Source organism: Phoxinus phoxinus (assembly GCF_949152265.1).
Source record: "Phoxinus phoxinus genome assembly, chromosome: 16".
Lineage (NCBI taxonomy): Eukaryota > Metazoa > Chordata > Actinopteri > Cypriniformes > Leuciscidae > Phoxinus > Phoxinus phoxinus.
Window position 1 is genome coordinate 20783817 of NC_136891.1, and position 27781 is coordinate 20811597.

The 27781-nt window shown below is 39.3% G+C and overlaps 1 protein-coding gene across 2 annotated transcripts in view; it reads left to right on the plus strand.

Annotated features, from left to right (window-relative positions):
- Nucleotides 1–27781, plus strand: part of ppp2r5a (protein phosphatase 2, regulatory subunit B', alpha isoform) — a 40235-nt gene that overhangs the window by 7026 nt on the left and 5428 nt on the right. For both annotated transcript variants that reach the window (XM_079639121.1, XM_079639122.1), the window contains 7 exons: nucleotides 2115–2311; nucleotides 2434–2535; nucleotides 3913–4005; nucleotides 21999–22129; nucleotides 22978–23037; nucleotides 23267–23375; nucleotides 24688–24741. In XM_079639121.1, the coding sequence (XP_079495247.1) occupies nucleotides 2115–2311; nucleotides 2434–2535; nucleotides 3913–4005; nucleotides 21999–22129; nucleotides 22978–23037; nucleotides 23267–23375; nucleotides 24688–24741 (746 nt within the window). The remainder of the gene's footprint in view (nucleotides 1–2114; nucleotides 2312–2433; nucleotides 2536–3912; nucleotides 4006–21998; nucleotides 22130–22977; nucleotides 23038–23266; nucleotides 23376–24687; nucleotides 24742–27781) is intronic.

Here is a 27781-nt window from a genome sequence, read left to right on the forward strand (position 1 = left end):
ACCTATGCCCTTTATTGTTTTTTAGTGTAGCATATTGAGCTGAATATTCTGATCATAGAGCCACAAATTATGTATGCTGTTTACGGGTTAAAGTTCATGTCAACTAAATGTCCTTCTGGTATTTATAGAGCCCTGTTGATTTATTATTGGTGTACACAGTGTTTGTAGTAGACGTGGGTCATATTTACTATATTGCCATCTATATTACAGTCAAGATTCCATAGTCCATGTGAAAACAGACCATCAATACTTCAAATTAAGTCCATAACCTGTGGCACTTACATTTCAAGGAATATACAGTATATTATACCTTCTTTTATAGGCTTTGCATGGGGTAAAGTGGTTTTGATGGATGATAGTAAGCTCTGACCCTTAGTGAACGCTGCAGCCTCTTTATGTGTCACTCACCCAGCTGAGGTCACTGGTATTATAGAGAATTATGTAAGTCAGATAAGATCCTTCGAAGTACTTCTTGGAACTCCAGGGGTTGCAGGCGATAGGATAGCGCTACATATGAAACGTACTGTATGAGGAATGAATGTGGATCACGGACCATAAAGGCATCATAAATATAGTCCATATGACTCATACACTATATTCTAAGAGCTCTGAAGCCAAATGGAAAGTCATGATAAAATTATTCATGTGACCTTTAGTCATTTTAGTCGACTCCTGTAGGATGGATGAGATTTCTTTTTTCTTTGCTGCACACGATGGATGCATGTGGGAATGTTTCTCTGTGTTTGATTTACTGTGTTTCTCTACAAGAAGCAAGCAGTGACATGTTTCCATACACCTTTTTTTTATGCAAATTTTAGGATATCGCATAAAAAAACGCTGAATGGCAAGTTGCTCATAAATTCTAGAAATGCACATAAAAAGACGAATGGTGGATAATTTTGTATCCGATGTAGGGCTGTACCTAACGGTTATTTTGATAAATCGAGAAATCTATTACTTTTTTATTAATCGGATGAAAAATCTAAAAATGATTAAACATTAAAAATATATTTTTTTTACAATTAAAAAATTGTAATAAAAAAAAACATTTATTTTTTTAATTTTGATCAATAATAATAAAAATAAAAAAATGTATTCCCTATCCTGCCCAATGCTGTCCTCCAAACAATGTGCAATATAAAGCCTATGGAAAACATATAAAGTGATGATCTATGTGGCCTATACTGAATAATTTTGATTGCAACTGTGTATAAGCTGAAACTAAACATGAACTGCTCCAATAACATTTTGTTTCTGAGCGGCGCAGCTGTAGAATGGCCTCCATTCGTACTCCAGTTCATCCAGATTACTGGAATTAGACACACGGTGTAGATTACAACATTCTAGTCCACTCAAGCATTCAGAGAGCTCAGTGCATGTGCACACTACACACTCAAATATAATTGGACTATAAGATACCAAAGACAATGCATGCATAGTCTTTGGTATCTTATAGTCCAATTATGCTTTTTCCAAAGCAACATCAACCGTTTTAATAAGAATGTGATTTCAAGTTGATTTAAATGTCACGTGTAAATGCTTTTTAAATGTAATTTAATCCGAATTTTTCTTTTTTTATTTGGCCTAGTTGCAATATTTAAATACGTCATGTTACCATGTTCCGGTAAGAAGAACATCTTTTTAATCAGGCTTGTCTTCATTGAAAATAAAGGGAAAAATCTGAAGGATGTGTCCAGATACGTTTTGATAATTTAGTATCATGTGCTGTAAAGACCCATTCACACCGACAGACTCAGACCGTCGCCAGACTACAGCATGTCACTTCTCAGACATTCTTATTCAGATTCTGCATGTTCAGTCGGCAGAAACAAGCTCCGACGTGAAACGCACTGATCCGACACAACCCGACCAAGTGTCTGTTGCCTTCTGACGGTGCGGTGTGAATTGCCCTTAAAAGTATAGCATCTCTTTAATGTTTTTATTGTTTTCATTTTATTTGTTTTGCTGTGCTTTTTGTTTTCTGATTAGTTTTGCTTTTTGATAGTTTTGCTTTGCTCCGTAGATAAATCCATAGATTTCATTCTCATTTGTGTATAAAAATGTTGATTTGAATTGGACAGTACAGGATAAAAAATATTTCTGTATTGTTTCAGATGCCTCTTCCACAGAGCAGCATGCGCTGTTCATGCAGAAACTACAGCAGTGTTGCGTAATCTTCGACTTCTACGACACGGTGACTGACCTGAAGTATAAAGAGACCAAACGGGCCACCCTCAGTGAACTCGTGGATTATGTGTCCACTAACAGAGGCGTTCTGGTGGAGCCCGTCTACCCGGAGATCACCACCATGGTCAGCATTCATGTGATGTCCACCAATCTTTCAAATGAATGTATTTGTTTTTAGCAAAAATAATAATTTCTTCCTTAGTGATCCTATAGTCAAAGCAAAGTCCAAATTGTTTCTGTTCACAGGTTTGCACAAATATTTTCCGAACACTTCCACCCAGTGAAAACCCAGACTTTGACCCAGAAGAAGATGAACCCACTCTTGAAGCCTCCTGGCCTCACATGCAGGTGAGATGGAGAAAAATGACGTTTTTTGGCTTATTCTTTGCATATTAACAATGTCAATATTTATGAATTATTATACTTTGTTTACCTCATAGACAGCAATGCATGTAAATAAATTAAACGAGTCAACTTTAAGACTTAAAAGACCAGCATTTTGTTAGGTTTATAAAGAATATTATTGTTGATATACATAAACTAGTTAATTTACATTGCTTGCATTTTGTTTGTTTGAATGTTTGTTTTTAAGCTACATGATCTAGGGCCGGGTGATATGGCCAAACAAATCATACGATTTTTCAAATCAGTCGATATAAATAATGATCACAATAAACGTAAAATCTTTTTTTTCTTTCACGTTTAAAGGCAGTTTTTGCCCCTGAATGAAAGTTGTAGAAACCAGACAGTCAATTGTGGTTTTAAACTACTTTTTATTGTCAGAACACAACAAACACTTGCCAAAAAGGTTCAACATTTCACAAATCTGAAGTAGAACATTCAAAGCATTTTTGAATTCTTTACACTTTGTCCTTTTCACTTAAAATAAGTATCTTTAAAAAATACATTTCTTAGTTTCTGCGTGTTCTAACAGGTAATATTGTTTCAGATCATGGAACAGGTTTGTGTTGCCTGACTTTGACACACATCTTAATCACAGCTTGCAGCGCAGGCTGCAATATTAATAATGTTACCGTAGTTTTGCCTCTTAGGAATGCACATTTGACAGTAGCTTGAGTTGAGTGACGGTAGCAGAAGCTTGAGTTGTTACAGTTTTTGTTAATGAACATAAATCATCCCATCTATTAAAATTGTAGTACCATAGGGTAAATAGGGTAAAATTTACATATCCTGACTGTTTTAGTTAGGACTACTTTTATTAAAATAAACTATTGGTCATCCATAGTAGCATACATTTAGATTGATAGGTAAAACCACGCATACTGTAGCACCTCACTACCATGGTAAATATAATGGTGGTACCATACCACTAAATGTAAATATATGGTTTATATGGTATTTGAATAACATGTATAACCATTCATTCATTGTATTATGAATAACAGTAGCCTACATGCATACTAATGCTGTAGCTTAATAACAAAAAATACAGTTATTATATGATATAATATATTATATATATTGTCCGATACCGATATGGTGGCTGGTATATACCGGTATTGCATCCCTAGTTCAAATGAGTAGGAATGTTTCGTTCCACTTTTGGCACATAAACATTATATCGGAAAATGATATTGTGATAATTTTCATTACAGTTTCATCGCCCAGCCCTAATATGTAGTATTATCTGAGATGTCATATATCTTTCTGCATATACTGGAAGCATTCAATTGTCTTTTGTTTCTTCATTTCTTTTTTTTTCAGTTGGTGTATGAGTTTTTCCTTCGATTCCTAGAAAATCCAGACTTCCAGCCAAGCACTGCCAAACGTTACATTGACCAGAAGTTTGTGCTACAGGTATATATGCTTTATATGAATTCATGAGTTACAAATATAATTCACAAAAAAAAAAAACTTTTGCCAAAATTTTTTTTTTAAAGGAGCAGTTAAGATATTTAACATTTCTTAAAACAGGATACATTTTCCTGAAGCAATATTTGCATGAAATATTAAGGTTTTTTTTTCTCTTAAAAGGGCTATATATAAGACTTTTTATGTAATAATCACTTTTTTTTATTGCCAATGTGTGAACGGTTTGTAACGTAACTAGGCTATCCGTGACTTCCTAGGTAGTCTATGAAAGAAGACTGTAGACTGATTTTTATGCGAAGCACTCGCGTAAATCATAAGGATGTGACTTTTTTTTCTTAAAACGCAACTTGCTGTTTCTGTGGCTCCAATGGGAATAAAAGAAACGCAGCATCATTCAACATATTCTCTTAAAACGAGTCATATCGGTTTTATCAGTTGTGATCCTAAAGTAAATATATCCTGTTTTGAGGATTTTTAGGTACAAGAGAAGAAAAGGAAAAAAAAACACAATTAAAATATAAAGAAAATGCTTCTTTTTTTTCTTCTAGAAGTCACATAATATATTTAATTTCTCACTCTGACTTTTACAAATGAAGTAGAAAATATTTTGAAATATGCTTGGGATATGCTCAGTCAGTCCCTGTCCCTGCGTAAACCGCGGGGTCATCAGCTGTCCGTATCGACCCGGTCATTCCCCCGAGTGCACTAAATGCTCTGGAATGTAGAGTCAGTGTGGAAGGTGGTAAAGCCGAGTTTCCATGATGTGAGCGTTTCCTGGGTTGCTTTAAATAGCGCCCTGTTTACGCCACAGGAAGGAAAGAAGGCAGCATTGCAGTCCAGGCTGGGATGAAGAGCATAATGACAGGGGGTTAAACAGACAGCAGACGCAAGACAAAAAGAGTCATTCTAGCAGAGATGTGGTGGATGGCGTTCACTGATTTCCTGATGCATTATTTTTCCATTTGGAGATGCTGTTGTTGTGCAGGAATTACACATTTAAGCTTAAAGATAAAAAGTCTGCATTTTTGTTCATTTGTGAACCGGAAATTGAACGATGTTGAAAAAAATGTAGGATGAAACTCTCTCTTATATATATATATATATATATACATTAGTTGTATAGCTTTTTGTTAATTGATGTTATTTTTTTATGAAAGATTACAAAGACGGAAAATGACACTAGTACTCAGTGTGCTAGTATTTTATGCTCCCTGAAGTTGTATTTATTTCATCAAAAATACAGTTAAAACGGCAATATTGGGAAATATTATTACAATAAAAAAAACTGCTTTCTGTTTTAATATTTAAAATGTAATTTATTCCTGTGATCAAAGCTGAATTTCCAGCATCATTACTCCAATCTTCAGTGTCACATGGTCCTTCAGAAATCATTCTAATATGCTGATCTGATGCTTCAAAAACATTTATTGTTATTATCAGTGTTAAAAATAGTTGAAACTTGTTTAAAAATCAGCATGTTTGATATATAATTATTTTTTTCAACAAAGTACAATTATTATTATATTTTCCATATATTTGTCATGTACTGGATCTTAATGATCAATTAACCGCTTGATGAAAATTTGCATTCGAAGTTGCTTTGTTTAAGTCCTGCATGTGGAAGATGAACAATTTTACTCCTGTTTGAATGTTGATTTTTAGAGTTACTAATGTTTTAGACATCATTAATGTCCTTATGAATGTGATTGAGGTTAGACTCATTTACAAATAATGTCATGTTGCATAAAGGCTGTTGTCAAATACATCTCTCATGACAGGGATTCATTGACTCGGGGCTAAAGGTAGCATTACATAACACATTCCTGTGCAGACAGTCTAACGTGACGTAACGGTTGATGCTGCCAGATCAAAACCATTCTAGGAAACGGTCCATTAAGAGTTTCAAGTGGGTACAAAGCAAACTGCTTTGAATGGTATTGAAGACTATTTGTTTTTCATTTAATTTCTTTTAACTTTTTTTGTTTAGAATTTTGAAAATTACAAATAAAACAAAACCAGATAATAATAACATTATTGGTTTGTGTACGTTGCATTGCGATCATTTGTTTTTTTTTTACATTGAAAGCAGAAAAATTTGAAATTGAAGAAAAACTCAACTTTGATTTTTTGTTTTTACTTTCAGCGGTAGAAAATGGATAAACGGCTTGAATATTTGATCTCTACATGTGGGTGGGAATGAAACGCCCCTTTCAGCTGCACCATAAAGTGAACACATTCCACTTTAAGGCATACAGTTTCCTCGTGGAGGGAGCTCTAGAGTTTAGGCTGGTCTCAACAATGGTCTCAGCTGGTCCTCAGGGAGATGGTCCTCCTCACAGTTCTGGCCGGGGATGACAGACCCATAGCTTCCACAGTTCTGGCTGGGATGATAGACCCATAGCTTCCACAGTTGATAGACATCCACATGATAGATTGTGCCCCCGGCCTGTGAGAGAAGGTCCCTCCTAAACTCTCTAAACTTGGAGTCTCCCAAGGCTGACCTCCAAGGAGCACTATGAAACCTGAGAACCAGACTAGGCCAGAACGGGGCTACAAGTAGTAGACTGATCCCATCCCGCCTGACCCTCTCTAGAACTCCCGGGATCAGAGTGATTGTGGGAAATGCTTACAGACGCCGCCTCGGCCAAGCCTGTACCATGGCTGGATGCATATACCAGTGGGGCTGGATGCATGAGGGAGAACTATAGTGCCCTACAAAGGCAAAATACCTTAACTCGCTAGAGTGTGGAACTGAGAAGAATGGCTTTAAAGATTTTTAGTTGTCCCGCCAAATAAATTATACAGTATGTACGACACTGGAAATCTGGTAATTAGATGTTTTAGTAATGAAGATTATCTACATAATAAAATCTTGTGCTCAAACTTGACTTTTGACCACTATTTTAAAGTTACTGTACTCTCCCTTTTGTATTGTCAGCAAAAAGTGAGAAGTCATGCCAAGGAAATAGGCAGTAACTTCCACATTATCAATATTTGGTTCCTGATCACCATTAACAAAATCATTATAGTAACACCTGTATAAAATACATGATCACTGTATAGTGATCATGGCATTTATTTTATATGATTTACAATTACTTATAGCCATCTACTTATTGCTATCCTGTGCTTTGGTTGTATTCTGATGGCATTATTAATACATTAGATATGACAAAATACCTCCATAGAGTATCATCAATTGGTACCGAGTGGCATAAGACTTGCTAAGCGCGCGTTCAAATGATCACGATAAAACGGATCCTTGCGCTCATTGGATCCGGCTACTGGTTTATAGCGGTGGATCTGAAAGACACATACTTTCACATACAGATAGCCCCTTTATCACAGGCACTTCCCGAGGTTCGTGACCGAATGTGTCACGCTCCTTACGTTCACGAAAAGTAGGCCTACGAACGCAGTGCTTTCCCTGTTGAGACTCAGTGGGGAGTGCATTCTGGACTACCCTACTGTAGATGACTAATGCATTTATAGCACAACCTTCTGTGTTCTGCATCTTTTCAGTATGCGGTGGTTTCAGCTGTCTGCCCTATTATTGTGCTTGTGGTGCTTATGATTTTGTATGCACCAGTAGGCTACACTTGTTGCTTCATTATGTTGTATTTGTATGCACCTTTGTTGCTTCATTATTATCACTCCCTGTGATATAGTCCTGCGTCGGCTCGACTGTGTTCAGGGCGGTGCTAAAGGCGCCAGTGCAGTTTTGGCACTGCCAGCTAGATGCATTTGTGTTTCAACCAGGTCCAACCATACTGGGTGAGGCGGGGATTTAGTTCTTTGTTGTATTCACCTGCTAAGGCATGTGTAACATTTTTCTGTCAACTCTGCATATCCTTCACGATCGATATCACACGTTTGTCAATGGAGCGTGTTCAGACCATACTAAATGTTCTGACCGTGTTTGTGCAGGACAAAGCTCTGAGGACATCAGAATTTACAGGGACTGATGACAGCTGTACAAAGTACACTGGCTACACCGTAATTTAAATTGTAATAGAGAGTAAAATAAAGGCAGAACACCATACAATCTGATAGGTAGCATTATTTTATAGAACACCGGCACAGTAACTTCATATTGACGCGTGGCTAAACAAAGGCAGAGTACAGTAACTCAATTTGAGCGTTCCAAAACAAAACCAAAGAGCGGTAACTGGTGTTACGGTTCTGCCCTGCCTTTTGGAAGTTACTGTTAAGACAACCTATTATTTTCTCGAAAAAACAACGTTATTGACTACAGATACTTATCCAAATGATAAAAGAGGTCTTGAATATGCCAAAAATATCGAACTCATTTTCGACCTAATATTACGTTACGTCTTTTGCTTTTGCATGGCAGCATAGTAGGCAATGGGCAATCCACCTCCGCTCAGCCAAACTTCCTCCAGATCAACTCCACCGGCTCGGGGTGGTGCCAGCGCTCCCTGGCAGCGAGACCCAGAGACCCAGACCGACATCAAGAAGGAACGCTCTATCTATCTCTTTGGTTCAACCATGAATGCCTCTTTGCCACTAAGTCGGGACTAGGGCTGCACGATTAATCGCAATTTACATGTAATCGCACTTAAATCAAGTTGGCTTATCACAATTTTGAAATCACAAAGGCTGCGATTTGTTTTGTATGCGCAGCTTGTCATTGATGTACGGCTCTGTAAACACTGCTCTATCTGAAAGCACTGTGAGTTTGAGTCACTTATAACATGCATTTGATAAAGCAACACACGTTTCATTGCTTTCCAAACATGAGAAGCATTTACGAACCCCTTGTCCAACAAAAGACATCATTTAATAACATACTTTTACTCCAAACTCACTTCATAATGACAGTTGAGCATCCTTAAGTGAGATGATGTGGCTTCTTACACAGAATAAGGCAGTCGTGTATTTATAAGTCATGTTCGATCAAACAAAGCGTTTCAATCTTCTGTTTATTCAGCTACAGCGATAGTATGATTTCCTGGAACGATGTGTGTTATTGTACTTCTGCGGCGGGGCATATTTGGCGTGTCTGCACGAGAGCGCCCTCTGGGGTTCAGATGGAGCAGCATTAACTACCGATCAGCCGCACTGCACTGACAATCTGCGCATAAAATAATCGCAGCCTTTGCCAAATTGCATGTGGTTTCATTTTGATTAATTGTGCAGCCCTAGTCGGGACCGACCTCTTCGCCCTCGTCTAGTTTTCTGAGCAGGTCAGCTTGGTACGGCTGCATGATTTTCATAGTGTGCCGGTACACACCAGCCCTACCCACTGCCATGTAAGCCTTGCTTACCAAATTAGAAGTTGTACGGCAGGGCTTGGTGGGAAGTTACGGGGCCTTGAGGGATGAAGCAACATCGATCAGGATGGATGAATAATTATGTACAGTATGGCTTGTCAGGCATGAGGAGAGAGGTCTTTCCCACGATCTCGAGATTTCATCTGGGAGATCGGGAAAGAAAGCAAGGCCCCCGATGTGAAGGCTGCGCTCGACTGATCAGGAAGTGCTCATCTAGTTTGCTTTCCTGATACGGTTCCTGATTTTCTGTGCCAGTCGATATTACGCTTGGCCAAAGCATGAATCACAACCTCCAGCAGCTCCTCGTATGCAGGGGAAAGAGGTGGCGAATCCTAAAATCCCCCTCTTCGATGCTGAGAACCTCTCCCTCCTAGGAGCTAGACAATCCCAGCATCGAGCTCTCGCTTCCATATCCCAAATGCTCAGTGAATTGTACAGTGTACACGTCACACGCTATGTCATGACGTAGCACCAATTAGGATTGGTCTAGTTTCACACGTGCTTCAGACACCATCATGCTGAGGCGTTCCCCATAGTGTCGTCTTCGACGCAGAGTTCCTCGAAGTGGGAACTCTCATGTGTTTGCATAATGATGCATTTAAAAGTTAATGACCAGATGTATCTTTATAAATGTTTGCAATGCTTTTGCAGATGAAAAATAATGTGAATAACATTTGAATAAAAATGTTTTCGTCAGGTTAGATACTGATTGTTACTCATTCAAACCCTTTTATCTAAACCTCTCTACTTAACCATTGCTCTTGCACATCCGCCATGTTTGTAGATTTTTGTTAAAGGGCACCTATTATGACATTTAAAATGTTCCTAATGTTGTTTAGGGAGTCCCCAGCAACAGTTTTACGTGCATGCAATGTCAAAAAACACTTTTGTTTTCGTATAATATGCATTTATTTTTACCTGATTTGCTCACCGACTCCCAAATGATTCGTTCAACGACTCATTTTTCCAAACCCCTCCTTTGCGCGGCGCTAATCTGCGATTGGTCAGATGACCCAGCAGTGTTTACAGAGATAATACTTATTGTTTAACACGGAGTACAATGATGCTTTTATCAATTAAATCGTGTTATAATAATGATTATAGTCCACTGCTTTGTAGTTTGTTGTAAAAAACAAAAAATAAGATAAAGAATTTAATGTTATGTTAGCGAGCATAGCCCAGAGTTCATATTGTAAAAGCACAATCAGTCTTTGTTTGCATTAGCCCGATGCATAAACATAACGTTTTTACAAAAAAAAAATGCAGTTACGTTACTAAGAGGTATTACTCTATTCTTTAAGACAACTCCGAAAACAACGACAAACACTTCACATATCTCAATACAATTGCCATTGAAGACCTAGAAGCTAAAGGGTGCTTACACAACAAACAAAATAATAATTAAGCATGCTACATAAAACATAAAAGCAACAATTATTAATAACACTTACAGGTTGTGATACGGAGGAGGAAGCTGATGCAAATACACTTAGAAATGAACCTTCCTTCAATATCAGCCGGCTCGCGAATCCAAGTTTGATTGCATTTAAAAAGCAATCGTCTTCAAAATGGCGCGAACAAAGCACACGGCTCGGACTATACTTCTGTGGTATAGTTGTATATATAAATTGTAGCCACTTAGTCTTCAAATGCTCCTCCTTGGGCAGATGAAAAAAGTTGGCTTTTGAGTCGCACTTCAGAACACAGCGTCTCGTCGCCATGATATTTTCCCTGGCCTTGGAGCGCAATAAGTGGGCGTATCATATTCAAATAACTTGACAAGTTGACGTCATCTAGTCAGAGAAAAAGCTTCGGTCTTCTAACGATTCATAAAAATGACTCCGAGTCGACTCTTACTTTTGAAAGACAATAACTTTATATATGGTGCACTTTCATATTTCAAACTTTGCAGGATGTTTTTGTTCACTTAGATCTATGTTACACACTACATGAAAGGTACATTTCAAAATTCCATAATAGGTGCCCTTTAACACACTTTTTATTCATGTCTGTAGTTCTAATTAAATTCCTCATCTAATGTGCAATAGGCTGTGGGCAATATTAGCCATTAGAGTGTGAACGGATCTGCACTTCGGATTCTGACCAGAAAAAGTAGACCATCCGGGTATCTTTGGAATTCTAATTTCAACATACTACAATTTAGGACACACTAATTCTAATTTTGAATCCTATTTAGTATGTAAATTGGGATGCAGCAATAGTCATCTGCTGCTTCAGTTCTGGCTGGGATGATAGACCCATAGCTTCCACAGTTGATAGACATCCACATGATAGATTGTGCCCCCGGCCTGTGAGAGAAGGTCCCTCCTAAACTCTCTAAACTTGGAGTCTCCCAAGGCTGACCTCCAAGGAGCACTATGAAACCTGAGAACCAGACTAGGCCAGAACGGGGCTACAAGTAGTAGACTGATCCCATCCCGCCTGACCCTCTCTAGAACTCCCGGGATCAGAGTGATTGTGGGAAATGCTTACAGACGCCGCCTCGGCCAAGCCTGTACCATGGCTGGATGCATATACCAGTGGGGCTGGATGCATGAGGGAGAACTATAGTGCCCTACAAAGGCAAAATACCTTAACTCGCTAGAGTGTGGAACTGAGAAGAATGGCTTTAAAGATTTTTAGTTGTCCCGCCAAATAAATTATACAGTATGTACGACACTGGAAATCTGGTAATTAGATGTTTTAGTAATGAAGATTATCTACATAATAAAATCTTGTGCTCAAACTTGACTTTTGACCACTATTTTAAAGTTACTGTACTCTCCCTTTTGTATTGTCAGCAAAAAGTGAGAAGTCATGCCAAGGAAATAGGCAGTAACTTCCACATTATCAATATTTGGTTCCTGATCACCATTAACAAAATCATTATAGTAACACCTGTATAAAATACATGATCACTGTATAGTGATCATGGCATTTATTTTATATGATTTACAATTACTTATAGCCATCTACTTATTGCTATCCTGTGCTTTGGTTGTATTCTGATGGCATTATTAATACATTAGATATGACAAAATACCTCCATAGAGTATCATCAATTGGTACCGAGTGGCATAAGACTTGCTAAGCGCGCGTTCAAATGATCACGATAAAACGGATCCTTGCGCTCATTGGATCCGGCTACTGGTTTATAGCGGTGGATCTGAAAGACACATACTTTCACATACAGATAGCCCCTTTATCACAGGCACTTCCCGAGGTTCGTGACCGAATGTGTCACGCTCCTTACGTTCACGAAAAGTAGGCCTACGAACGCAGTGCTTTCCCTGTTGAGACTCAGTGGGGAGTGCATTCTGGACTACCCTACTGTAGATGACTAATGCATTTATAGCACAACCTTCTGTGTTCTGCATCTTTTCAGTATGCGGTGGTTTCAGCTGTCTGCCCTATTATTGTGCTTGTGGTGCTTATGATTTTGTATGCACCAGTAGGCTACACTTGTTGCTTCATTATGTTGTATTTGTATGCACCTTTGTTGCTTCATTATTATCACTCCCTGTGATATAGTCCTGCGTCGGCTCGACCGTGTTCAGGGCGGTGCTAAAGGCGCCAGTGCAGTTTTGGCACTGCCAGCTAGATGCATTTGTGTTTCAACCAGGTCCAACCATACTGGGTGAGGCGGGGATTTAGTTCTTTGTTGTATTCACCTGCTAAGGCATGTGTAACATTTTTCTGTCAACTCTGCATATCCTTCACGATCGATATCACACGTTTGTCAATGGAGCGTGTTCAGACCATACTAAATGTTCTGACCGTGTTTGTGCAGGACAAAGCTCTGAGGACATCAGAATTTACAGGGACTGATGACAGCTGTACAAAGTACACTGGCTACACCGTAATTTAAATTGTAATAGAGAGTAAAATAAAGGCAGAACACCATACAATCTGATAGGTAGCATTATTTTATAGAACACCGGCACAGTAACTTCATATTGACGCGTGGCTAAACAAAGGCAGAGTACAGTAACTCAATTTGAGCGTTCCAAAACAAAACCAAAGAGCGGTAACTGGTGTTACGGTTCTGCCCTGCCTTTTGGAAGTTACTGTTAAGACAACCTATTATTTTCTCGAAAAAACAACGTTATTGACTACAGATACTTATCCAAATGATAAAAGAGGTCTTGAATATGCCAAAAATATCGAACTCATTTTCGACCTAATATTACGTTACGTCTTTTGCTTTTGCATGGCAGCATAGTAGGCAATGGGCAATCCACCTCCGCTCAGCCAAACTTCCTCCAGATCAACTCCACCGGCTCGGGGTGGTGCCAGCGCTCCCTGGCAGCGAGACCCAGAGACCCAGACCGACATCAAGAAGGAACGCTCTATCTATCTCTTTGGTTCAACCATGAATGCCTCTTTGCCACTAAGTCGGGACTAGGGCTGCACGATTAATCGCAATTTACATGTAATCGCACTTAAATCAAGTTGGCTTATCACAATTTTGAAATCACAAAGGCTGCGATTTGTTTTGTATGCGCAGCTTGTCATTGATGTACGGCTCTGTAAACACTGCTCTATCTGAAAGCACTGTGAGTTTGAGTCACTTATAACATGCATTTGATAAAGCAACACACGTTTCATTGCTTTCCAAACATGAGAAGCATTTACGAACCCCTTGTCCAACAAAAGACATCATTTAATAACATACTTTTACTCCAAACTCACTTCATAATGACAGTTGAGCATCCTTAAGTGAGATGATGTGGCTTCTTACACAGAATAAGGCAGTCGTGTATTTATAAGTCATGTTCGATCAAACAAAGCGTTTCAATCTTCTGTTTATTCAGCTACAGCGATAGTATGATTTCCTGGAACGATGTGTGTTATTGTACTTCTGCGGCGGGGCATATTTGGCGTGTCTGCACGAGAGCGCCCTCTGGGGTTCAGATGGAGCAGCATTAACTACCGATCAGCCGCACTGCACTGACAATCTGCGCATAAAATAATCGCAGCCTTTGCCAAATTGCATGTGGTTTCATTTTGATTAATTGTGCAGCCCTAGTCGGGACCGACCTCTTCGCCCTCGTCTAGTTTTCTGAGCAGGTCAGCTTGGTACGGCTGCATGATTTTCATAGTGTGCCGGTACACACCAGCCCTACCCACTGCCATGTAAGCCTTGCTTACCAAATTAGAAGTTGTACGGCAGGGCTTGGTGGGAAGTTACGGGGCCTTGAGGGATGAAGCAACATCGATCAGGATGGATGAATAATTATGTACAGTATGGCTTGTCAGGCATGAGGAGAGAGGTCTTTCCCACGATCTCGAGATTTCATCTGGGAGATCGGGAAAGAAAGCAAGGCCCCCGATGTGAAGGCTGCGCTCGACTGATCAGGAAGTGCTCATCTAGTTTGCTTTCCTGATACGGTTCCTGATTTTCTGTGCCAGTCGATATTACGCTTGGCCAAAGCATGAATCACAACCTCCAGCAGCTCCTCGTATGCAGGGGAAAGAGGTGGCGAATCCTAAAATCCCCCTCTTCGATGCTGAGAACCTCTCCCTCCTAGGAGCTAGACAATCCCAGCATCGAGCTCTCGCTTCCATATCCCAAATGCTCAGTGAATTGTACAGTGTACACGTCACACGCTATGTCATGACGTAGCACCAATTAGGATTGGTCTAGTTTCACACGTGCTTCAGACACCATCATGCTGAGGCGTTCCCCATAGTGTCGTCTTCGACGCAGAGTTCCTCGAAGTGGGAACTCTCATGTGTTTGCATAATGATGCATTTAAAAGTTAATGACCAGATGTATCTTTATAAATGTTTGCAATGCTTTTGCAGATGAAAAATAATGTGAATAACATTTGAATAAAAATGTTTTCGTCAGGTTAGATACTGATTGTTACTCATTCAAACCCTTTTATCTAAACCTCTCTACTTAACCATTGCTCTTGCACATCCGCCATGTTTGTAGATTTTTGTTAAAGGGCACCTATTATGACATTTAAAATGTTCCTAATGTTGTTTAGGGAGTCCCCAGCAACAGTTTTACGTGCATGCAATGTCAAAAAACACTTTTGTTTTCGTATAATATGCATTTATTTTTACCTGATTTGCTCACCGACTCCCAAATGATTCGTTCAACGACTCATTTTTCCAAACCCCTCCTTTGCGCGGCGCTAATCTGCGATTGGTCAGATGACCCAGCAGTGTTTACAGAGATAATACTTATTGTTTAACACGGAGTACAATGATGCTTTTATCAATTAAATCGTGTTATAATAATGATTATAGTCCACTGCTTTGTAGTTTGTTGTAAAAAACAAAAAATAAGATAAAGAATTTAATGTTATGTTAGCGAGCATAGCCCAGAGTTCATATTGTAAAAGCACAATCAGTCTTTGTTTGCATTAGCCCGATGCATAAACATAACGTTTTTACAAAAAAAAAATGCAGTTACGTTACTAAGAGGTATTACTCTATTCTTTAAGACAACTCCGAAAACAACGACAAACACTTCACATATCTCAATACAATTGCCATTGAAGACCTAGAAGCTAAAGGGTGCTTACACAACAAACAAAATAATAATTAAGCATGCTACATAAAACATAAAAGCAACAATTATTAATAACACTTACAGGTTGTGATACGGAGGAGGAAGCTGATGCAAATACACTTAGAAATGAACCTTCCTTCAATATCAGCCGGCTCGCGAATCCAAGTTTGATTGCATTTAAAAAGCAATCGTCTTCAAAATGGCGCGAACAAAGCACACGGCTCGGACTATACTTCTGTGGTATAGTTGTATATATAAATTGTAGCCACTTAGTCTTCAAATGCTCCTCCTTGGGCAGATGAAAAAAGTTGGCTTTTGAGTCGCACTTCAGAACACAGCGTCTCGTCGCCATGATATTTTCCCTGGCCTTGGAGCGCAATAAGTGGGCGTATCATATTCAAATAACTTGACAAGTTGACGTCATCTAGTCAGAGAAAAAGCTTCGGTCTTCTAACGATTCATAAAAATGACTCCGAGTCGACTCTTACTTTTGAAAGACAATAACTTTATATATGGTGCACTTTCATATTTCAAACTTTGCAGGATGTTTTTGTTCACTTAGATCTATGTTACACACTACATGAAAGGTACATTTCAAAATTCCATAATAGGTGCCCTTTAACACACTTTTTATTCATGTCTGTAGTTCTAATTAAATTCCTCATCTAATGTGCAATAGGCTGTGGGCAATATTAGCCATTAGAGTGTGAACGGATCTGCACTTCGGATTCTGACCAGAAAAAGTAGACCATCCGGGTATCTTTGGAATTCTAATTTCAACATACTACAATTTAGGACACACTAATTCTAATTTTGAATCCTATTTAGTATGTAAATTGGGATGCAGCAATAGTCATCTGCTGCTTCAGTTCTGGCTGGGATGATAGACCCATAGCTTCCACAGTTGATAGACATCCACATGATAGATTGTGCCCCCGGCCTGTGAGAGAAGGTCCCTCCTAAACTCTCTAAACTTGGAGTCTCCCAAGGCTGACCTCCAAGGAGCACTATGAAACCTGAGAACCAGACTAGGCCAGAACGGGGCTACAAGTAGTAGACTGATCCCATCCCGCCTGACCCTCTCTAGAACTCCCGGGATCAGAGTGATTGTGGGAAATGCTTACAGACGCCGCCTCGGCCAAGCCTGTACCATGGCTGGATGCATATACCAGTGGGGCTGGATGCATGAGGGAGAACTATAGTGCCCTACAAAGGCAAAATACCTTAACTCGCTAGAGTGTGGAACTGAGAAGAATGGCTTTAAAGATTTTTAGTTGTCCCGCCAAATAAATTATACAGTATGTACGACACTGGAAATCTGGTAATTAGATGTTTTAGTAATGAAGATTATCTACATAATAAAATCTTGTGCTCAAACTTGACTTTTGACCACTATTTTAAAGTTACTGTACTCTCCCTTTTGTATTGTCAGCAAAAAGTGAGAAGTCATGCCAAGGAAATAGGCAGTAACTTCCACATTATCAATATTTGGTTCCTGATCACCATTAACAAAATCATTATAGTAACACCTGTATAAAATACATGATCACTGTATAGTGATCATGGCATTTATTTTATATGATTTACAATTACTTATAGCCATCTACTTATTGCTATCCTGTGCTTTGGTTGTATTCTGATGGCATTATTAATACATTAGATATGACAAAATACCTCCATAGAGTATCATCAATTGGTACCGAGTGGCATAAGACTTGCTAAGCGCGCGTTCAAATGATCACGATAAAACGGATCCTTGCGCTCATTGGATCCGGCTACTGGTTTATAGCGGTGGATCTGAAAGACACATACTTTCACATACAGATAGCCCCTTTATCACAGGCACTTCCCGAGGTTCGTGACCGAATGTGTCACGCTCCTTACGTTCACGAAAAGTAGGCCTACGAACGCAGTGCTTTCCCTGTTGAGACTCAGTGGGGAGTGCATTCTGGACTACCCTACTGTAGATGACTAATGCATTTATAGCACAACCTTCTGTGTTCTGCATCTTTTCAGTATGCGGTGGTTTCAGCTGTCTGCCCTATTATTGTGCTTGTGGTGCTTATGATTTTGTATGCACCAGTAGGCTACACTTGTTGCTTCATTATGTTGTATTTGTATGCACCTTTGTTGCTTCATTATTATCACTCCCTGTGATATAGTCCTGCGTCGGCTCGACCGTGTTCAGGGCGGTGCTAAAGGCGCCAGTGCAGTTTTGGCACTGCCAGCTAGATGCATTTGTGTTTCAACCAGGTCCAACCATACTGGGTGAGGCGGGGATTTAGTTCTTTGTTGTATTCACCTGCTAAGGCATGTGTAACATTTTTCTGTCAACTCTGCATATCCTTCACGATCGATATCACACGTTTGTCAATGGAGCGTGTTCAGACCATACTAAATGTTCTGACCGTGTTTGTGCAGGACAAAGCTCTGAGGACATCAGAATTTACAGGGACTGATGACAGCTGTACAAAGTACACTGGCTACACCGTAATTTAAATTGTAATAGAGAGTAAAATAAAGGCAGAACACCATACAATCTGATAGGTAGCATTATTTTATAGAACACCGGCACAGTAACTTCATATTGACGCGTGGCTAAACAAAGGCAGAGTACAGTAACTCAATTTGAGCGTTCCAAAACAAAACCAAAGAGCGGTAACTGGTGTTACGGTTCTGCCCTGCCTTTTGGAAGTTACTGTTAAGACAACCTATTATTTTCTCGAAAAAACAACGTTATTGACTACAGATACTTATCCAAATGATAAAAGAGGTCTTGAATATGCCAAAAATATCGAACTCATTTTCGACCTAATATTACGTTACGTCTTTTGCTTTTGCATGGCAGCATAGTAGGCAATGGGCAATCCACCTCCGCTCAGCCAAACTTCCTCCAGATCAACTCCACCGGCTCGGGGTGGTGCCAGCGCTCCCTGGCAGCGAGACCCAGAGACCCAGACCGACATCAAGAAGGAACGCTCTATCTATCTCTTTGGTTCAACCATGAATGCCTCTTTGCCACTAAGTCGGGACTAGGGCTGCACGATTAATCGCAATTTACATGTAATCGCACTTAAATCAAGTTGGCTTATCACAATTTTGAAATCACAAAGGCTGCGATTTGTTTTGTATGCGCAGCTTGTCATTGATGTACGGCTCTGTAAACACTGCTCTATCTGAAAGCACTGTGAGTTTGAGTCACTTATAACATGCATTTGATAAAGCAACACACGTTTCATTGCTTTCCAAACATGAGAAGCATTTACGAACCCCTTGTCCAACAAAAGACATCATTTAATAACATACTTTTACTCCAAACTCACTTCATAATGACAGTTGAGCATCCTTAAGTGAGATGATGTGGCTTCTTACACAGAATAAGGCAGTCGTGTATTTATAAGTCATGTTCGATCAAACAAAGCGTTTCAATCTTCTGTTTATTCAGCTACAGCGATAGTATGATTTCCTGGAACGATGTGTGTTATTGTACTTCTGCGGCGGGGCATATTTGGCGTGTCTGCACGAGAGCGCCCTCTGGGGTTCAGATGGAGCAGCATTAACTACCGATCAGCCGCACTGCACTGACAATCTGCGCATAAAATAATCGCAGCCTTTGCCAAATTGCATGTGGTTTCATTTTGATTAATTGTGCAGCCCTAGTCGGGACCGACCTCTTCGCCCTCGTCTAGTTTTCTGAGCAGGTCAGCTTGGTACGGCTGCATGATTTTCATAGTGTGCCGGTACACACCAGCCCTACCCACTGCCATGTAAGCCTTGCTTACCAAATTAGAAGTTGTACGGCAGGGCTTGGTGGGAAGTTACGGGGCCTTGAGGGATGAAGCAACATCGATCAGGATGGATGAATAATTATGTACAGTATGGCTTGTCAGGCATGAGGAGAGAGGTCTTTCCCACGATCTCGAGATTTCATCTGGGAGATCGGGAAAGAAAGCAAGGCCCCCGATGTGAAGGCTGCGCTCGACTGATCAGGAAGTGCTCATCTAGTTTGCTTTCCTGATACGGTTCCTGATTTTCTGTGCCAGTCGATATTACGCTTGGCCAAAGCATGAATCACAACCTCCAGCAGCTCCTCGTATGCAGGGGAAAGAGGTGGCGAATCCTAAAATCCCCCTCTTCGATGCTGAGAACCTCTCCCTCCTAGGAGCTAGACAATCCCAGCATCGAGCTCTCGCTTCCATATCCCAAATGCTCAGTGAATTGTACAGTGTACACGTCACACGCTATGTCATGACGTAGCACCAATTAGGATTGGTCTAGTTTCACACGTGCTTCAGACACCATCATGCTGAGGCGTTCCCCATAGTGTCGTCTTCGACGCAGAGTTCCTCGAAGTGGGAACTCTCATGTGTTTGCATAATGATGCATTTAAAAGTTAATGACCAGATGTATCTTTATAAATGTTTGCAATGCTTTTGCAGATGAAAAATAATGTGAATAACATTTGAATAAAAATGTTTTCGTCAGGTTAGATACTGATTGTTACTCATTCAAACCCTTTTATCTAAACCTCTCTACTTAACCATTGCTCTTGCACATCCGCCATGTTTGTAGATTTTTGTTAAAGGGCACCTATTATGACATTTAAAATGTTCCTAATGTTGTTTAGGGAGTCCCCAGCAACAGTTTTACGTGCATGCAATGTCAAAAAACACTTTTGTTTTCGTATAATATGCATTTATTTTTACCTGATTTGCTCACCGACTCCCAAATGATTCGTTCAACGACTCATTTTTCCAAACCCCTCCTTTGCGCGGCGCTAATCTGCGATTGGTCAGATGACCCAGCAGTGTTTACAGAGATAATACTTATTGTTTAACACGGAGTACAATGATGCTTTTATCAATTAAATCGTGTTATAATAATGATTATAGTCCACTGCTTTGTAGTTTGTTGTAAAAAACAAAAAATAAGATAAAGAATTTAATGTTATGTTAGCGAGCATAGCCCAGAGTTCATATTGTAAAAGCACAATCAGTCTTTGTTTGCATTAGCCCGATGCATAAACATAACGTTTTTACAAAAAAAAAATGCAGTTACGTTACTAAGAGGTATTACTCTATTCTTTAAGACAACTCCGAAAACAACGACAAACACTTCACATATCTCAATACAATTGCCATTGAAGACCTAGAAGCTAAAGGGTGCTTACACAACAAACAAAATAATAATTAAGCATGCTACATAAAACATAAAAGCAACAATTATTAATAACACTTACAGGTTGTGATACGGAGGAGGAAGCTGATGCAAATACACTTAGAAATGAACCTTCCTTCAATATCAGCCGGCTCGCGAATCCAAGTTTGATTGCATTTAAAAAGCAATCGTCTTCAAAATGGCGCGAACAAAGCACACGGCTCGGACTATACTTCTGTGGTATAGTTGTATATATAAATTGTAGCCACTTAGTCTTCAAATGCTCCTCCTTGGGCAGATGAAAAAAGTTGGCTTTTGAGTCGCACTTCAGAACACAGCGTCTCGTCGCCATGATATTTTCCCTGGCCTTGGAGCGCAATAAGTGGGCGTATCATATTCAAATAACTTGACAAGTTGACGTCATCTAGTCAGAGAAAAAGCTTCGGTCTTCTAACGATTCATAAAAATGACTCCGAGTCGACTCTTACTTTTGAAAGACAATAACTTTATATATGGTGCACTTTCATATTTCAAACTTTGCAGGATGTTTTTGTTCACTTAGATCTATGTTACACACTACATGAAAGGTACATTTCAAAATTCCATAATAGGTGCCCTTTAACACACTTTTTATTCATGTCTGTAGTTCTAATTAAATTCCTCATCTAATGTGCAATAGGCTGTGGGCAATATTAGCCATTAGAGTGTGAACGGATCTGCACTTCGGATTCTGACCAGAAAAAGTAGACCATCCGGGTATCTTTGGAATTCTAATTTCAACATACTACAATTTAGGACACACTAATTCTAATTTTGAATCCTATTTAGTATGTAAATTGGGATGCAGCAATAGTCATCTGCTGCTTCAGTTGTATGGATTCTATTTATCAAAGATCTTAGCACAAACAAACTGCAGAAAATTGGCTCCTTAGAGCAAGACACAAGAAAATGGCAGAAGAATGGTTTTATGAAAAAATTAACTCCTTGCATTTTTTTTTCAGCTCTTAGAACTGTTTGACAGTGAAGATCCTCGTGAGAGAGAGTTTCTAAAAACGATTCTGCATCGCATCTACGGGAAGTTTCTGGGTTTGCGTGCCTTTATTCGAAAACAGATCAACAACCTTTTTCTGAGGTAAGAACACACCATCATGATAAACTCATTAAATTGGTCAAAAGTAACAGTAAAGGGGTTTAGAATGTTACAAAAGATTTCTGGTTCAAACAAATTCTGTTCTTTTGAATCCTAAATAATTTAATAACTGGTTTCCACAACAATATGAAGCAGAACAACTGTTTTTTACATTGATAATAATAATAAATGTTTCTTGAGCCGCAAATCAACATTTTAGAATGATTTCTGAATGATCATGTGAATTCAATTGCTGAAAATTCAGCTTTCCATCATAGGAATCATATTGTTAAAAAAAAAATGACTTACCGATACCGGTTCCTGAACAATACTTTTTCCGATACCAATTTTATGAACGGATAATGTTATAGCATATATCACATAGATGTGAAGAGGGGGGAAAAAACAAGAAAACCAAACTGTTAATGCAGCTAACCTTAAGGATAAGCACACTTTACAAGATGCCTAGTTTAATGTGAGCTAATTCTGTTTTTCCCATTAAAATTCTTCTGGATTCCGTTCATCCCACAAGACATTTTTTTTTTATACCTGATGGTATCGAGGCAATTCGGTCGGTGCCTAAAACGTATCGAACTCGATACCCAGCCCAAAATTTATTTATTTTTAAATATATTTAAATTGAAATATTTTAAACTGTTATAATATTTGACTCTTCATTTTTAATGTTTTATGGGGTTTTTCCCCCTCACAATATTAATGCTTGTGAAGCTTTAATGTAAGAATAAGAATTTTGGATTGTGCATTTAGTAAAGAAATAAATTCTCTTTTTTTTTTGTTCATATTTTATTTGAAATCTAAATTGTTCATGGATGCCCCTATAATTTCCCCAGATACCTCTATGAAACTGAGCACTTTAATGGAGTTGCTGAATTCCTCGAGATTCTGGGCAGGTGAGTTTTGTTTAATTTTCTTTCCTTGCGAAAGCATATTTATTAATTTTCTGTTCACGTAGTTCATCTAATGGAGTAAGTGCAGTCAGAATGCATGCTGGGTAGAAGGTTGTTTGGCTCCAGGTTCAGCCTGAACCCAGTGGCAGAAGCATGTCGGCGTTGACTGGCCTCAGTCATCTAATTTCGGGCCTCCATGTCATCAGTTGTGTCACTGTCTTTGTAATCGCAGTATCATCAATGGCTTCGCTCTGCCGCTGAAAGCTGAACACAAGCAGTTCCTCATGAAGATCCTCATTCCCCTGCACACTGCCAAAGGACTAGCACTGTTTCACGCACAGGTACACAAAGAGTTAGTGCTTAACCCTATAAATGCCTAAAGCAAATTTCTAAGGCCTTTAAATTATCAAGAGCTTTTATCATAAAACTAAGCATTTAAAGGTGCAATAAGCGATTTCTGAGAAACGCTGTTGAAAGTGTATCGGACTGAGGAACACTACACACTAATCCGCTTTAGGGGACGTGTCCACTTGTGATAGGGGAGGAGAGAGAGTGAGCAAGAGGGAGATTTGAAGAAAGACTGTAGAAAGAGAGACATTACAAAAAAGAAAAAGGTCAGAGGAATATAACTATAAAAAGACCTGGAAAGACCTAAGCAGGAAGACTGGTTGCTTTGTTTCTGCTCCATGCGTGAGTAATGTGTCACAGAACCAAGATATGATGTTGTTGTAATGTTAGCTCTAGTAACAGGACAGTTTTGAGTGTCATTGTTTGTCTGGCGCTGATATGCTGCTGGCGACTAACAATCTTGCTTGTACTTGCTCTTGTGTACATGTATGTATCATCTCTGCTTTATTTTTCATGAAGCATAATTTTGCTTCCCTTCAGCTATAAGACACATCCACTCTTGCATTTTGTGCTTGTGCATTTTGGGGGCGGAGCAATGAAGGGAGGTTGTGTTTATTTGGGTTGATTTCAAATGTCAACAGTGTTTCTTGGAAATTGCTCACTGCACCTTTAAATATCATCTTACTTAGACATTATTGTGAGATATAGTGACAACTTATATTATTGTGAGATATAGTGACAACTTATATTTTTGTGCATTTTATAAGCAGTCTACTCTACTGTTAAAAAGTCTCAATTGAAGTACATTACAAGCTACCAGAATTTCATCTCATTTTTTGGCCATATAAAAATCAGCATTTGCACCACATTGCATATTTTTGCTTGTCAAGCCAGAATAAAAGCTGCTCCGGAAAGTTGCTCCAGGTTACCCATGTAGCATAAGTTACCATGGCGATGGACACCTCTGGAAAGCACTTTACATTCTTGAGCCCGAAAAACCAGAGTTAGCTCAAACTAATCTCAAACTTACCTGGATATCAACTGAAACCAGCTTCATGTAACAGGCCTCTGGTCTAAAGTTTAAAAAATCTGAATCTGTGCCCATCATACACTGCATTATTTTCTGTTAAATCTGTCAATCTGCCCAAAATCTGCAGACTGATTTTGGGCAACTAGAATTCATCCCATTTAATTTTCTATTCATAAGTATGCTGAAACATAAATCTTTGTCTGGTTGATTGCTTGCACAGTCTATCCCTTATTTAGTATCTATTCACAATCACTGTTGACCCTTTTGTCTTTCAGCTGGCCTACTGTGTGGTTCAGTTCTTAGAAAAGGACCCGACCCTCACTGAAGTGGTACTGCTCACTTTACTCCCACCTTCACACCACCCCACTACAACCCCACTAGAGCTCACACATTCAGCACATCTGAATTTATTTCATTCACCAACAATTTGGTTTTCCCGTTTTCTTTTGTTGTTGTTTTTTGTTTGTTTTTTGCAGATACACTCTGGGCCCCATCTGACTTTTGTAGGGCAAAAATAGTGTAGGGTTAGGGGTTTGCCATATTGTGCAAAAAAAAAGAGAAATATTAGGGCTGTCAACAGATTGAACATTTTAAAGCTTTTTCAAGGTAAATTGTTTTGTTTTTCCAAAGAAGGACAAAAGGACACCAAATAACCAAATTATATAAGGAGATCTAATTCATAAATGTATACACACCGAAGCACCTATGGGGAAAAAAAACTTCTCAGAATTCAGTGTATAGTATGTGTTAGGGATGGGACGATTACCGGTTTCACGATAAACCACGATAAAATGTACTGACAGTTAGTATTATCGTTTAAAATGTAATTATCATTAAAACCGTGTTTGATTATCGTGATTTTAATAACTCACTGTAGCCTAAATCCTGTCCAGCCAGCAACAGTCTGACGCAGGCGCTGCGCGCAATGTTGATGTTGTTGTTTTTTTATTCGAGAAGGAGTGGCGGTAGGTAGTGACCGTGCTCGGGCGGGAGATTTTTCAGCCTTTTTAGAGGACCAAATCTGAGGTGTGGTCATATTTTGGCTTTTACAAAAGTCCTGAGGGAAACTTAATCGAGGATGGTCACCCTGTCTGCAGAACAAAAAGTCGCTGAAATCGAAACACTTCAGATCTGCCGAGTCGTCTTGTGTGACCATCACACACTGTTGTATAGCGAACCGCAAGGCAAGTTAATGACTTCAATACCAAACCTACGTCTGGGAAATAATTGGGCACGAAATGTTATTTTGAGTTTAAATATTTTATCTCACTCGCTTGAAATAAACGTGAAGCTTCCGCGAAGAAAAGTTTGCAGCAGGTGGCTTTGAGCCAAAGACGAACGAACAAGTTAAAACAAGACTATTTATGGTGTAATAATGTGTGCCATTTATGTGTACATTGTACACTTATTACACCGATTCTTTTTTTTTTACCACATAATTACGGGGACATATTGAATTGAGATTAATGTTTTAAATCTTACCCGTTTATAAATCCATTTTGTACAGCGTAACGTTACAAAACAATCGTCTAGACAATATGATCACAACAATATTATCAATCTCTGTAAACAATAAATCAACTCTGATTTCATTTTCAATACAATCAAAAACGGAGACGCAAGACGGCAAGTTGTATTTGAATAAAACGAGAGCGCGCGCCCGTTGTCATACATGGAAGTGCGCTTATAATACGTTGCTATGACGACGGTCATTATGAGAAAGGAAATGCCACAGAATAGAATCTTGTAACGTGTAATAATAGAAACACACAGAATAGAAAAAGTGCATAGAGCTGCTTGTTTTATTTGTTGTTTGTTGATTTTCAAATATGAAACTTGTTAAAATGTTGTCAGTGTGAGCATCAGTTCTTTTTGAACACTTTCATCTCGTTTTAACAAAACCGTGATAATATTGATAATCACGATAATTTTGGTCACTATAATCGTGATATGAAATTTTCATACCGTCCCATCCCTAGTATGTGTACAGCGCAACAGCAAATAGTTTGTTTACATTTTAGACAAGTCGCGATACCGAACAGGAGTACCGGTACACGGATCCATTCAGAATTACTAAATACACAATATTATCCTGAATGTGTGTGGGAACAATGTACTGAAATGTGTCTTTGCATAAATACAATGTGTTATCAGTGCATCGAGAGTATATATAATCATAATAATAACATCATATATATATATAGACCGCTTCAGCACTGGCACAGAGCAGAGTCTCGAGATGGACATGGCAACACGGCACACACTGTGCTTTTCTATGGGCAGGAGTTTCCCTACAGCAAGTGTCCGGGCATGTTGTTGTCTCAACAGATGCCTGTACCACCGGTTGGGGTGCCATGTGCAAAAGGCACACTGACTTTGACTCCTGGACAGGACTTTGACTGCAGTGGCACATCAATTGCTAGCAGTATGGCTTGCTCTGTGCTGTTTCAGATCATTGTTACAGGGAAAGCATGTCCTTGTCTGGATGGACATCACTGCAGTCGTTGTCTCACAAAGGCTGTCTCCAAGCAGAGGTTGGCCCACTAGATAGATAGTGAATGCCATAGTCTTGGTGTATAAGGCTCAAGACCAGGCGTGCCCCCTTGGAGTGGGGGCTCACTCAACTCGGGGTGTTGCCCCGACATTCGTAGAGCTGCGGGCTAGGCGATACCAAACGCATAGAGCCATAGAGTGCGAAGATGCTGAGGGGCTTCTGGAGGTTTGGCTTGGTGTTTGGTTTTCGAGCCATCTGCATTGCCATTGAGAGTTTTTTTCAGCCATTGTGATTATACGGCGGCTGCTGTGTTTGGTTGAACAGTCATGCGTGAACAGTGATTTGATTCTGAGGACGTGGTGGCGACCGCAGGGAAGCCCCAGTGATCATGAGCTCATTACCACTTGTGTTCGCCTGTAAGCAAGAATTAACTCATGGCTGTGCACAGGCATAAATCCCCCAACTTAGAGGGCGGTTATGTTGAAGGCAGAGCAATGAATGATATGGTACGATGAATGATTTTCATATTTTTAGGTTTGGAAACCACAAGTAAACCACAGGGAAAATGGCACAGATGATCCTTATGGGATGTTTGTGTGATGCAATAAAAAAAAATAGTACAGCACCCACATCAACTTGATCTGTCTGTCGAGTACTCGAAGTTGATGAAATTATAATTTTCATCGTTAGTTTAATGTTAATTTAGTTTAAAGGAATAATGAGAAATGGATTCTGCCAATTAGAAGACAGAAAGGTGCCAAATTAACTGTTATACAATTGAAAGCTAAGTAACCACTTCTACAAGGCAGTCAGTTCTTGTCAACCCTTTACAGGGTTGATGTAAATTTATGGGTTAGTTGCGTATAAAACCCGGG